Consider the following 14,878-nt stretch of genomic DNA (forward strand, 5'->3'; position numbering starts at 1 on the left):
TGTAAATTCGAGTCATATGGGCCAGGGACATGGGCATATGTCCAGGCCGTGTGAGAGATATTATGTGTTTTGAGTCACACGGGTGTGTTATTGGCCGTGTACTAGACCGTGTAACTTACTGTTTGAGCCACATGGGCATGTGCTAGGCTGTGTGAATCCACTCAGACGTGTGAGCTAAAATCTAGATTTTTCGTTAGGGCCGTAAACATCATTCCAATCGAATGTAGGCCTACCATAGTGTCCATATGATCTAATTTGGGCTATGAAACCCATTAATTGATAATTTGTTTCTATATAAATTGTTATTATATGTATCATCAAGTTGTAAAATAACGAGTAATCGTATATCGTATCAACTAAGTATAATCTAGATCTGTAACATCGTATGCTTATGTTTGTATATGTAAATCTGAATCTGCATTAGGATTGGGATTGAATAAGAAGGAGTAGTGGGCAGTTTAATAATCTGCCAAGACTGGTGGCTAAGCCACACATATGTATCTGATTCTGACAACTTATGGCTTTCTGATTTGGCAGCTAGTCTGCGACATTTTGAACGTGACATATAATCACCATGTGGTGTGTAGAGATGGGTATTTGATACCCTTTGTGGTGTGTAGCGGATGGGCGTAGGAAATTTGTATACTGTATTTATCGTAATCTGTATCTATAGCTGATATATTCTGTTATAGTCCTTTTCATATTCTGAGAACTGTTGAACAATGAGAAATTGAAGATATGTTCTACAGTTTATGTTAAATAAATACTATAAGTTACACAATGAGCCTATCAACTCATTTTGTCTATTTGAACGAATTTTAGGTAATCCATCGATGTAGGCGGCTCGGCGTGGCGGGAGCTCGGTCATCCTTACTTAGTATTTTACCATTTTAATTAAACTTATCCTGTAGTGTGCTTTATCTTGGATTTCAGATGTTCAATTTGGATTTCTACATTGTTTCAATTATTTAAATGATTTTTGGCAATTAAACTTTAAATAGTTAAAACTAGGATATTCTAATATGATTTGATGTAGCTTTCCAGATTTGGTCTTAACGTCTAGGCCAAGTATGAGGCGTTACATAAAACCATCCCATCCTAAAATTGTAATGGTGTGAGTATCAAAGTTAAACCAACAACTTCAACTCACATTTATTGGATAGGTAGTAATAGTAATCTTTCATCCTTTTCAGTCAAGCCTAGGGGACAATATTGAGGTTTGGAAATTAATAGTCAGTTTAGCATTCTTCTAAGAAGCATTTTTGGGACAAAAAGTACTTTTGAGATAAAATATTTGCTAAACAAGATGCTTTTTAAGAGAATTTGGGCTTTTCAAACACACTTTTTTGGCCAAACGCAAAAGCATAAATTTTTAGCTTTTTTGCAACCAAAAGCACTTTCGAAAGTTGAATTACTTTTTCACCCTCATTAAAACACACCTACGTAAAATATTATTACTACACACCAACCAAAATTACTTTTCTCTAGTTCTTTCAACTTTTGCAGTAGTTCCTACTTTCCCTTCTTTCATTATCTTTGAATAGAATTTGATTTGTGAAGTAGCAGTAGGACTTGCCCTTCTTTTTCAAAGATACATCTTTTGATCTTTGTTCCTTCAATGTATACTTTTTTTTATTTTCTATTTCCTTTTCTACTTTCTCCATGAGAGGTAAATGGCTTTGGTCTCCATCTAAAAACAGGCTAAAACAAAGTTTTATGATTTGCTTGTTTGCTTCACTGGCTAAAACGAATATGTCTATATACATGATATTTAACTTGTAAAATACTTTTTAAAATTTTTTTTTGAAATTCATGAACAAACATAAATAGTATTGTCGCATGCAGAGGATAATTGATATATACAAACTACATTTAAAGATTATTTATTTATATTTTAAGAATTTTTTTGTAATATTGATTTTCAACTATATATGATGAAAAGTACTTCAGTTGTTGAAGTTAATGGTGAAAAGGCCAAAGCAATATGGAATAAAAGATTGACAGAAATATGTTGTGATATTTGTATTGAAGGGATATTGAAAGGCAATAGACCTGGTACTCATTTCACAAAAGAAGGATGACTGAAAATAATGACCAACTTCAAGAATGAAACAAACAAGGCTTATTCACAAAGACAATTTAAAAATAGGTGGGATGCCTTAAAAAAAGAATGGAAGGCTTGGAAAAAGCTTAAACGTGAAGATACTGGTCTACGGTGGAATACTATAAAAAGAACCATTGATGTATCAAATGATTAGTGAGAGAATAAGCTAAAGGTACATTTGTAATTCTTATCATTTTTGTTTTTTCTTATTTATGAGGTTATTGATAATTTCTTATTAAACTACAATTTATATGTAGGTCGTGCCTGAAGCTCAAAAATTTAGAATTTCAGGCATTGATCCTGAATTCAAAGGTAAGTTAGACTAGATGTTCATCGGGCTAGTTTTCACCGGTGATAAAGTAAGGGCACCTTCTTCGGGTACACTCCCTAGTGAATTTTTTGAGGATATTGACAATGACATACTTGAAGAGAATGAGGAAGAAAATGTGATAAATGATGTTCACATTGATGGAAACAATAAAAAAAACACCTGAGGCAGGAACTTCACATTTTAATACTGGAAGGAAGAAATTCTCAAAGAAAATCGAAGGGGATATAAAATTGTCAAGTCAAATTGAAAATTATGCAATGCAGTTGACAATATAAGTCAAGCCACATATAGTTTGACTCCTGTTATGGATTCATATGGTATTCCACAAGCATCAAAGTGTTTAATAACTTGTCAAAGGAAGTTCCAGAAGCTAGTCCGCTATACTTTTTCTCACTGAAATTATTACTCAATAAGGACAAGCAAACTATGTTCTTATAAATTAATCCTAAAATTAAAGTTTGATCGCTTAAGACAAAAATGAAGGAGAGTCCAAGATTTTCTAGTCTTCTAGGGTTTTGAGATATCTACTATGTGATTAAAAGCATTGTTGCTTCTTTGAATCGATTGTTTATTGTTTTAAATTGATTCTTCCAATTGGTTTTTCAAAAAAAAAATCAAACTAGTTTTTCGAGCAAAACTAAAAGGTTGGAAATTCTAGCTTTTGGTTTTTTTGAAATTCAATTTGAGTGTCAAATTATAATTTTGTCCCTCTTTTATACCATCTGCCAATTATAAGGCATAATACCAAATTTAGCACTCAATGTTTACATCTTTTGTTAATTTGGCTTTTATTCTTTTTTTTACCTAATTTTGACCATTAACCTTTCAAAAATAGTCAAATTGCATTTTTTTAACGAAAATATTGAGTAAAACATTAATTTTTTAACGATTTTGGCATGACAATCCGTGTGGCAACTCACTTATACTTCATGTTGACTAGCACTATTTGTCTTATATATCACATAAACAAATAATTTAAATTTTATAAAAATATTTAAAAAATCCAAAAATATATATAATATTCATAAAAACTAAAAAAAAAACATGGAGTACATGTGGATTGCCATGCGAGTTACCATGTCTAAAAATTCGATCTTTTAGTAAGTATTTTCATTAAAAACAACAACAATTTGACTTTTTTTTAGAAGGTTGATGGCCAAATTCAGCTCATTTTAAAATGGTTGAGGGTCAAATTTAGCTAAAAAGAAGAATAAAGGCCAAATTGACAAAAGATGTAAATATTAAGGGTTAAATTTGACATTATGTCTAATTATAAATATGATTTATACATTCAAATTATTATAAACAATTTATATTGATTGTTTAAAAGTATTTAAAATTGATATTTCATATATTATAATATTAATGATTTTGAATATCATTTAAATTATTTCATATTAAGTTATAACATCATGTCTAAAATGGACCTTTTAAGTTATCTCAAAACTTTTTGGTAGCAATGATCTTAAATTCGAAGGGAATTTGGACCAGATGTTCATGTGGATAGTTGCCACCGGTGATAAAGCATGGACACCTTCTTCGAGTACACTCCCTAGTGAATTTTTTAAGGATGTTGACAGTGACATACTTGAAGAGAATAGGGAAGAAAATGCAATAAATGATGTTCACAATTCAAATGATGTTCGCATTGATGGAAACAATCAAAAAAGAAAAACACCTGAGGCAAGAACTTCACATTTTAAAATTGGAAGGAAGAAATCTTCAAAGTAAATTGGAGGGACTACAAGATTGTCCAATCAAATTAAAAAATTATGCAATGAAGTTGATAATATGAGTCAAGCCACATGTAGTTTGCCTCCTGTTATAGATCCATATGGTATTCCACAAGCAATCAAAGTGCTTGATAGCTTATTGGAGGAAGTTCCAGAAGCTAATCTGCTATACTTTTTTCTCACTGAAATTATCACTCAATAAGGATAAGCGAACTATATTTTTATCAATTAAACTCAAGATTAGAGCTTGGTGGCTTAAAACGGAAATGAAGGAGTGTTCAAAATTTTCTAGTCTTCTAAGGTGTCTAGATATCTACTGTGTCACTAAAAGCATTGATGTTTATATGAATCAATTGTTTGTTGTTTTAAATCAATTTTTTGCTTCTTTGAATCGATTGTTTATTGTTTGAATCGGTTCATTATTGTTTAAATCGATTCAAACTCCAATAGTAATCTTTGTTTGACTATTTATTTATATTATACTTATTTATGTGTAATCTAATTTTATCAATAGTTGTTTATGTTTGGTTTTTGGATATAGAATTTGTTCACAAGTGATGAGTATGGTTCACAAGTTATCATATTCAAATACATCTTTTATTCCTTAACATTATTATGTCTAAAATAGACATTTTATCTTTTTAAAAGCACTTGCTCACAGCCATGCTAAACACTTAAATTTTAAACCAAAATTTTCAAAATCACTTCTAATAAGCATTTTTTAAAAGCGCTTTTCAACAGCAATATGCTAAACTAGCCATTAGTGAACAATAAAGCTTTATCGATAACAGCAAATGGAGATGAAAATTAAGATATTTACACTTAATATGCATGTAAATTTTTTAATCGATGTGACATCGATATTATATTTATTTATTTATCACAAAACAAGCACAATTCATTGTTTAGAATCAAAGTTGTAAACAACCGGTCAAAGTAGGTAAATAATATAGTACGAGGAAATCCAAGTTTCAAACCTACCATTCTCATTCAATCCTAAACAACGTTCCTGTTTTTGCCTTTTATGAGATTGTACCAATTCTTTGTCTATCTAAAACTTTCTTTTGCCTTTGTAATTTTCAGTCAGTCGTACAATTAGATCTACACTGGACAATGGCAAGACCTGGTACCAGGATCATACAAGCCAAGCTGGTAGGTATGTCTTACCCTTTTTCTTTATTGTTTGAAATTGGGGATCAACTTGGTTTTTGATCTCCCAATCAACCTAAACTCTAGTGTTTTCCCTTTTAATTTCTTTGCTTTTAATAGTCCAAACTTATCATGCTTTGACTCTACTTGTTCAACATATATCCTAACATGATTTGAGAAATGTTATAAGGAACTTATAAATACATAAATAGATTTATTCCATTGAGTGCAACAACAAGGATTAAAAAGGAAATAGTCCATAAATTGAGAATAATTGCAGGTGCTTGTAGGAGACATGGGAACAGGCAAAACCAGCTTGGTACTAAGATTTGTGAAAGGCCAGTTTTTCCATCACCAGGTCCCTCCTTGTTTTATTCTCTCTATATATATATATTTGGTCTTCTGATTGAGGAGTTGATGAAATTTGGAGTAGTATTGTACATTATAGGAAGCAACGATAGGAGCAGCCTTTTTCACTCAGATATTATCAGTAAGTGAAGCCACTGTAAAGTTTGACATTTGGGATACAGCGGGACAAGAAAGATACCATAGTTTAGCTCCCATGTATTATCGAGGTGCTGCTGCTGCCATTGTTGTTTATGATATCTCAACCATGGTAATCCATCTCACTTTCATCCATTTAAATGCATTGCTAATGTTAACCTATTAACAACACAGACAGAGAATGTGTTATTTCAATGGCATCTCTTATGTTATTTTTTTTCTTCTTTTGACAGGACACCTTTGCACGAGCAAAGAAATGGGTTCAGGAACTGCAAAAACAAGGTGAGGAAGATGCTGTTATATGACACTTTTCAGTTCATACTAAGTTATGTTTTCTAGACACTGTGCCTGACTGGCTCGTGTCATGCCTCGTTTATTTGTGTATATCATGTCTGATATTGGGAGGTATGCTGGCCTACCCAACTCTATGTTTACTCCTATGCTTTAACTTTCGCCTGCAAATTTTTCTTGGTAAAGAATGATTGGTTAGCTATAAATCAACAGCTAATTATTATTTTATATATGATCTTATATGCCATGTGTAAGGAAATCCAAAGTTAGTGATGGCTCTGGTGGGAAACAAATCAGACTTGGACTCAAAAAGAGAGGTTCAAGTTGAGGTTTTTCCAAAACGCTTCCCTGTGTAGCATAATTATACTATCTCAAGTTACTAAGGGCACACACAAATCTCATTCATTGGCAGGAAGGAGAAGAATTTGCTCAAGAAAATGGTATGCTTTTCATGGAAACATCAGCAAAAACTGCAGAGAATGTGAATGAGCTCTTCTATGAAATAGGTAACACATTATTGATGCTCATTCCATACACCTTTGGCACATTTTCATCATTTGCTCCTTTCCTATGTGCAGCTAAGAAGTTGGCAACAGCTTCCCCTCCCAACCCATCAGGGGTAACTCTAAACCATGAGGAAACACAGGAAAGAAGAGGAAAGCTATTTTGTTGCATAGGTTGAAACTGATACCATCTCCGCACCCATATCCCTTTCAACACTTGTGCACTCTCTCTGTTTGTCATTTGCGGATAGCTGATTGTGTAAATTACTTCAATAATTATGAATAATATGCTTACAAGCTATCAAAATTGTTGTAAATGACTAAATACCGGAACCAAGGAAATACTGCTTCATAGTTGGTATCGATGCTTATGAAGTTTTATTACTAGTTCTATAAATGGTCAACAAGGACTATACTAACACACACCTTTGAATTGCTTTACTTCAGAGCGGGCAAAAGGACCTCTGTTCTAACTCTTTTAATTTATTTCAATACATTTCCGGGCATAGTTATGATTATAACCTTCAAATATCTTCAAGATATATGGAAAATTTTTATAAAAAATAAAACATATCCGTGTTTGATAGACTTGACCATATACCAGATCATATAGTCAAGCCCAAAGACCCGTTCAGAAAGTGAGAGAGTTTGGATTAAAATATAAGCCCAAAAAATGAACTTGAAAAAAAAAATCTATTTTCTAAACAGACCGAATCTTAGGTAAAATTTTTGACCGGCCCGTCCTATACATACCTGCATTTGATGCTCACACTAGAGTTTGAATAACATAAAAAATAAATAAATAAAACTCTTTCTTTCTTTCCAATCAATGGTAATTAATTATTGTAATTAATTATTGTATGTAATTTGGATTTGGGTGATACTTATGAGTATCCTAATCTAGTATGTAAACAAAGGTATAAAATACAAAAACCGGAATAATATAACCAGCTAGTTAGTCTTATTAGTTTTAGGGAAAGTAAAGAGGTGATTAATCTGTACATTTTGACAAATTCACGGGGGAGTAAAACAAGAACATAATCATATAAAGGTAGGGGACAACCATCATTAGGGCAACACCCTGGTTCAAACAGCACCACACATATTGTTTCCACCTAGAAAAGATTGGGACCTCCATCCTCAAAAACATCAAACCAAGGAGCTTTGGTACATGGAGTAAAAACTTCAATTATACATATATGGAGTATCATATATTCACACTCATTTCTGAATATATGCCGCATATAGAGTACTTAAAAAAAAAATGAAGAATCCCGGTAACATACCATTTTAGAGTTCATTCTATACCTTTCTGTTGGTCCGAGTGTATCCATATAAAGCACATCGAACACATTATACATAGAAAATTGCTTAAACATACTATTAAGTTTTATGAGCTATGATTTGGATTCCTTGAACGTGATATGGCCCTTAACTCCCCATACATTTTTGAACAAGCAACGGCAATAGTTGACATTGCTCTGAAGAGCTCTGGCAACCGAGTTTTAAGGCTCACTAAAGACTTCTCCCTCACCTGAATACGTAAAATCCTGTACGCCTCTTCCTCTTCTCCCAACCTCTTTTTCACTGCTTCCACCATAAGTTGCCTTTCAGTAACAGCATCATTGTTAGAGTTGTCGTCTGTCCTCGTTGGATCCAACTCCTCCGGTGTTCTTCGCTGCATATATTTATTGTACCAATCCTCAAACTGCTGTTGCTTCTTTTTGAGCTCCTTCTGAGATCCCTCGCATTTTTCCTTCAGCTTCATTTCATCTAGTTGATGCTGCATGATAGCGTCAATCACATGAGCAAAGTTATTAATAGCACTTCTCGCAATCTCATCTGGAAGTTTGTCAAGTTTGTCCTGCCAAGCAAAGATAAGCCTCTGAATAGGTGGACTTTCGACCCTTGGAGGTGAAGAAACTTTCTCCTTCAGGCTGCTTTCGATGGGAATGAGATTTAGCCTTAACCAATTGTTCAGGGCTTTTATGTACTCTTTCTGGTGGTCTATAAGCTTACAAAACTGCATGTGCCAATCCTGCACAATTGCTAACAGCTGGATCGTACGCTCATGGTGATGCTCGCTTGTTTCCTGTGCCGATTGAGAGAGGTCCAGATGATCCCTCAGTATAGCCACTATCCTACATTGGCTGTCGTGTTCTTCTCTCATGGTTTCCCACATTATCACCATCCTGCGAATTGACACATTGCAACCCATATCATCCAAACTTGAAACAAGAAAAGAAAATTCAATGATTTCATCAAATGTTAAAGCATCTTAGATACACCCTATGCAAATACAGTAAATTGATGACAATAATTAAGCCTCGTTGGAGAAAACACAAAGGCAGAAGACAAAAACTGTGTAAGGTTACAAGTATCTAAGAGTGATTGTTAATACTCTGTTTTTACAGAAAAAGGGGAACTGCCCTGCCATTCAAATCCTCTCTTGGATCAAGTCATAGGCCTTTTTCTGAGAAAGTCTAGTATAGAGTTAAAAAGATGAACTGCAACTTACTTCTCGACAAGCTCAACGAGTTTTGGATAGAGCTGCTGATCTCGTAATCGATTTATCTCTGAAACTGTAGAATCCATGGATTGCATGTCGACAATATATCTGGTGTGCAGATGACTTACTGCTGCTTTTGCCTTTTCGAGTGCCTCAGAGTTGGTACCTCGTTTCTTTAGTTTGTTTAGAGTGGCAACCTTCCTTTGGTACTCAAACTTCATAAGCTCACCAGCCTATCCATAAAAATTCAAACCCAAAGAAGATCAAGGAAATGCTTAATTCAAACAAAAGCACGTAAATACTGTCATTTAGAAAAGTGCAGATGTACTGCTGTGAATTACAAAAAGATATGTATGTTCATGGAAGCAAAACAGACATTAGCATTAAAGAAAATTGGAAATTAAATAGATAGTAGCAGTATCTTGAACATAAGTAAGCACCAGAATGACATTTTCCTTTTCCTACAACAAGGCTGCTGCAGGTTATTTCTAGGAAAACAAAATATAATTTGAGGCCTCATCCTTCATATGTGCTCCTCCTTGTAGCCATTTTTAATGCGGGGCTTCTCTAGTTAGGACTTAAGTGACCACTGAAGATGAGATTTCCTTTAGGTGCAAGGATATACTAGCCAAACTGAACCTTGAATTAGTAACTAAGTTACTGATCTAAGAATATGCATTTTGTTTTTGGTGTGCTGAGAAAGGGAACAACACACTTACATCCCACTAGTTATATACTACAAGAGGATTGGCATTTGGAACAATTACTTGAACATAACACGATGAATGATTTGACAAAAAATGAGCAAATTACTTCTATGTGAATTACACCATACCTAAAATTACTTGAAAATTTGTTGCTTCACGTAGATATAGCTTACTAATGGTCTCTGTCTATCCAAGCGTGAATGTGTTCACTTATGATCCAAAGAAAAAGATTCGTGGCAAAGCAGTAACAATCTGAACTATGTTGTCAAAATCAAAATTATTGGCCTAAAGGCAAGTACCAGTGGTGCATTTACCCCCAATTATAACAGTTCTAGCCTTGTGGTCAATAACTATTCAAGACAAGGTAACTATATGTACAGGCAGCCCTTTGATCGAGTGTCAATCATGCAATAAGGAATAGTAGCATTATAAAATAATTGAATGTCCTATACTGGTCGATCGGCCAAAGAAAACCATATTATGCTGGTTTAATTTATCAAGAAGATATCATATCATCAAGCATTTCAAACCAAGACATTTTATACTATCAAAGTTATGCAACAGTATAGTGGTCATTCAGTAGATAATGAATAAGAGGACAAATGACATATGATAATAATAATTATATACCTTCACTTCATCATAAAGCTTTTTTTCCCATGCAAGCATTTTATCCAACACAGTGGCATGAGTCTCATTATCCTCTGAATCAAAGTCATCGTTTGCGTTATCAGCATTGTCTAATTTAAGTCCTTTAAATGAACGGTTCCAAGTAATAACACGCATTACTCTCTGCGAGTGATCAAGGTGTCCTGCAAAGTATTAACCAAGATAATATACAATCCATTTAAGCTACATTATGTGAACAAAATAATCACATATTCAATTCCACAAGAAAGGTGAAAAACAACAAATTTATTGGCCAAATTGTTAGACTTCACCTTATGATTTTGCATAGCTGATCTCTAGTTAATAGTAATTTATGTGTTTATTTATATTTGTACAAACTGACATGGTTAGACTCTAAAACAGAACTGGATAAAATACTAGTCATTCATGAAAAGAAGAGCTCTCTACAAACTGAAAGCAAAAACTTCTAAGCCAAAGTAGACCGGAACTTATTTAACAATGTTTAAACTATTGATATGCAGTACTCTCTAGTTCTATCCTTCGTGCAAGATTCCTCAACAGTCAAAATCCAAATCCTCAAAATTACTCATTCTAATAACTCAATGTGACAAAGGATGAAAGGAATGAAAACCCATATTTACTTATAGAGACAGTCAACCAATCTTCTTAGCTTATGTTGCTCCAACTCTTTATTTTTCTTGAAGACTGGTGTTCGATACAGTTTTTGATATGGATACGGGGGTATGACCCTCAAAACACCTTTCAAATGCATGAAAAACTTTCAAAATGATTGAACATACCTATACCTGACACATAACCATATCTGACACTCACACCATCAGTCTGAGTAACAAAGTTCTTGGCAATTTCAGCAAGAGGCGTTAACATTTGAAACCCAATCTTAGAATTCTAAAGTTGAAATGCCGATACCAAACATCATGCAACCGAGCAATAACAGAACTTGTCTAAAATTCTATTTATCAATGTAAAGGAGATAACAGAAATCTAAATGTAAAGGAGATAACAGAAATCAAAATCAAAATCTTAAGAATTGCACTGATGGTCAGTTTCATGATACAAAATTGAAAAACCCCTTACCTCGATTATCAGCAAAATTAGAGTGATAATGCAACCTAGTAGCTTCCAATAACTTGGAAACCTCATGGGCACTCTTTGAGGCCTTCAAGAAATGATCATCAAGCTCAGTAAACACCTGCAACAAATTAAAACTCCCCTTACCCAACCTCTTCTCTACTGTACTACCAACCCCCATTTTCCCACCCTTCTTACTCCCTTTCCCTACCCCAGATATCGGTGGCACCGGCTTCTCCACCTCCACTGGCGTCTTTAGTCCCTTGTCCACAACCACCTCCTCCTCCCTCAGCTTCTCCTCCTCCACCACCTCTTCCTCAATTCTTGCCGGCATTTCCTCAAATACCTTCCTTTCAACCTCTCCGTTATCCACCCTCATTTCTTCCACCACCCCTAAACTTGGTCCAGGTACACTACCTTCCGCTGGAAAGAAGTAATAGTAAGTCGAATCCTGGGGCGGCTGTGATTGCATTGCACGCGCCTGAACGGTGGTAGACGTCACTATTTCCTCCTCTTCGTCCTCTTCCTCCTCCTCCTCTCTCCTACTCCTACCGCCACTACCACTTCCCCTATAATTCCGGGATTTTCGCTTAACCAACGAACCACCGGCGTCCAGGTCATCGTCCTCCTCGTCATCTTCCATGATGGTGGTGGTCGACGTCTCCCTTTGCTTTCCTTTCAAGGGCATCTGTATGGGCATACTAGCGGAGCGTTGGATCGGAACGACCGGATCGCCGGAAAGACTGACGGGAGGAGGAGGCGGAGGTAAGACAGGTGGTTGCGGCGGCAGAGGAGGGGGAGGACCGACGAAGGAGGGGCCAGGGGGAGAAGGGAGATTTGGGTTCTGGACCTCCCCGAGGGCGTAATCGCTTAAGGCGGCGCCAGTGTTCTTTAAGGACATAGCATAAGCAGAGTGGGCGGCGGCAAAGGCGTTGCGGGCGGCAACCGCTTCTTTCATGAATTGTTTCCGCTCTTTGCATCGGGCAACGGCTTCTTCGTTCTCGATCCTCGACTGCGAACAACCCATAATTTCTCCCTAGAAAGAAAATTACCAGAATTGAATCCAATAATTGAATAACCAATCTTCCCCAATTGTTGAAAGTTGAAAGAGAGAGATTCTTACAAGCTAGCTCAAACCTCAAAGTGTTTTGAGAGTCTGAAAAACGACGTAATGTTTTGGGTACAGAAGAGAAGACAAAGTCAGTCCAGGGCGGACGGCAGGGTTTTCTATTTATTTATGGGATCAATAAATGAAATATAAATTATTAAAATTTTATTGGCAATAAATGGGTCCCACTGTAACAATGGAGTGATAGAGATGCATTGCACTGCACACACTCACTCTGACACACAATCCTCACTTTACTTAACGACTCTGTCAGTAATTTACCTCTTCTTTTGATTGTTGGATCATTCTTCCATATTCAGTCAACGTTTTACAAAAGAAGTAATAAAACAAGGTGAATTCCCTCCCCGCACTCCCTATGTAAATATGTCTCCCAAAATTGTGAAGAATACCATTTTTGTCAATCCATCTGCAATCTTATTCCTTTTTTTTCAGCACATGTCTAACACAGATCATTTATAAATGTTTGATAAGGTCTTTAATAACACGCCCCATAGTTGAAAAAAGTTGTTCATTTTCATTTGTCTGGATCACTTTGATATCTTCAGTACTCTCCATCTCGAGTATCATCCTCTTTATGCTTAGACCCCATGCTAATTGGAGCCTCTCAAGAGCACCCCATAGTTCCACCAAAACTACATAACAACACCCAATATTTTAGGAGAAAAGCATTAATTTTTAATGTCACATGTATGGTATGTAATTTATGCGTTTTAAGTTAATTTTTTAAATATTATAATTGTTTCATATTGTTTTACCTTTTTTACTTTTTTAAATTAACATTAGATCTTACTTTCTTATATAATTCCAAATTTATATATTATTTAAAATAAAAAAAATTATCATTACCAATGGTAGATCACAATAATTAAAAATACCTTATTTAAAGACTAATTAAAAATTAAGCGTGTAAAATTACATGGAACTTGTAACATTAGAAACTAATTATTAATTAAACTTTTCACAATTCAATTTTTTTCTTAACAATTAATAAATTGACCATAATATAGTAATAAAGTTAACATTAATTGTAGAAAAAAAATCCTAAAAATTTAATTTTTTTAAATTAAAATTCAATTTCAAATAAAATATTTTATTTACATAATCATAAAAACTTTAAAAATATTAATTTTGTTAAATAGTAAAAAAAATTTAAAACAATAAATATTAACTATATTATAATTTTATCTTATTTAATTTTTTAATAGTATAAGGACTAAATTAATCTATTTAATAATAAAGGAACTAATTTAATCAGGACCCTAAAATAGAGAAATCTCTCGATACATTCGATTTAATTTTTTTCTTAAGACTTATTCAATTAACATGACTCCTGGTTAATAAATTAAAAATAATAATTTGATTATTTTTATGTTATAGAATTGTTTATCTTTAAATGAATGAAAAAATTAAAATTATTATATAAAAATAAAATTTCTTAAATTAAAAAAAAATACCTTATAAATTCAAGGAATTCAAACAGTTAAATAAATTTTCTAGTATTCCGTTATGTTTTAAAAATCCTAATACTGCGTATTAATAATAATTTAGCTTTTCAAAAACTTACCTAAACTATTATCATAACTAAAGCTAGAGATTATTTGGACTGCAAGCTCAAATATTTTAAGGTTGATGCTAATTATGCAAATAGAAAATGTTTTCTTGCGTTATATCATGGAGTATGATACTATTTGAAAGAATGATATTAGACGCAAACACCATAGATAACTCACGAACTCTTTAATTTAAGGCATTCAAGACTTCGAATGTGGTTGACAAGATATTTGTTGTTCTAAGAAAATAGTTCTCATATTAACAATATTACCTTGGTATAGCATAAAAAACAAGATTAGATTGTAGTAGCATGTTGCGTATTTTATAACTTCAATCATAGGTTGAATTGAGATGATTCGTAATTCGAAGACTACATGAAAGAAAGAGATTTTGATTATCTTAATAATGGAAATTCAGATGATAAAAAGCATATGTTAAATATTAAAGAGGGAATAACCCAACAAGTATGCACAGGAACAATTAGATAAAATTACATATGATGTTTATTTTTCTTGTTATTTTTATTAATAATCGTATTATACTAACATAATATGTATGATGATTTGATTTTAATTTTTTTACTTATTTAAAAATTATTTTTTTAGTAATTAATATTTTTTTAAAATATAAATTAGGTAACTGTGT

At 33.6% G+C, this 14,878-nt stretch overlaps 2 protein-coding genes across 5 annotated transcripts; one reads left to right on the forward strand and one right to left on the reverse strand.

The window, feature by feature from the left end:
- Positions 1-5,156: 5,156 nt before the first annotated feature.
- LOC107949588 (ras-related protein RHN1) lies at positions 5,157-6,999 on the forward strand. 4 transcript variants are annotated; one of them, XM_016884299.2, is made up of 7 exons: positions 5,157-5,320; positions 5,598-5,675; positions 5,766-5,933; positions 6,055-6,103; positions 6,368-6,441; positions 6,525-6,618; positions 6,691-6,999. In XM_016884299.2, exons 1-7 carry the CDS (start codon positions 5,282-5,284, stop codon positions 6,792-6,794), a joined length of 606 nt encoding a protein of 201 aa, XP_016739788.1. In that variant the 5' UTR covers positions 5,157-5,281; the 3' UTR covers positions 6,795-6,999. The 4 variants fall into 4 exon arrangements, with proteins under 4 accessions (XP_016739788.1, XP_016739789.1, XP_040945763.1 ...); XM_016884300.2 differs by having other exon boundaries at positions 5,163-5,320; positions 6,368-6,435; XM_041089829.1 differs by having other exon boundaries at positions 5,163-5,320; positions 6,368-6,429.
- Positions 7,000-7,787: 788 nt separating this feature from the next.
- Positions 7,788-12,811, reverse strand: LOC107949589 (protein ALTERED PHOSPHATE STARVATION RESPONSE 1). Its single transcript, XM_041089830.1, has 5 exons — positions 12,677-12,811; positions 11,560-12,589; positions 10,462-10,643; positions 9,134-9,357; positions 7,788-8,807 (listed from the first exon to the last, which is right to left on the reverse strand). Exons 2-5 carry the CDS (start codon positions 12,578-12,580, stop codon positions 8,006-8,008), a joined length of 2,229 nt encoding a protein of 742 aa, XP_040945764.1. The 5' UTR covers positions 12,581-12,589; positions 12,677-12,811; the 3' UTR covers positions 7,788-8,005.
- Positions 12,812-14,878: the final 2,067 nt, after the last annotated feature.

Source organism: Gossypium hirsutum, chromosome D03 (genome assembly GCF_007990345.1).
Source record: "Gossypium hirsutum isolate 1008001.06 chromosome D03, Gossypium_hirsutum_v2.1, whole genome shotgun sequence".
In the NCBI taxonomy this organism is placed as follows: domain Eukaryota; kingdom Viridiplantae; phylum Streptophyta; class Magnoliopsida; order Malvales; family Malvaceae; genus Gossypium; species Gossypium hirsutum.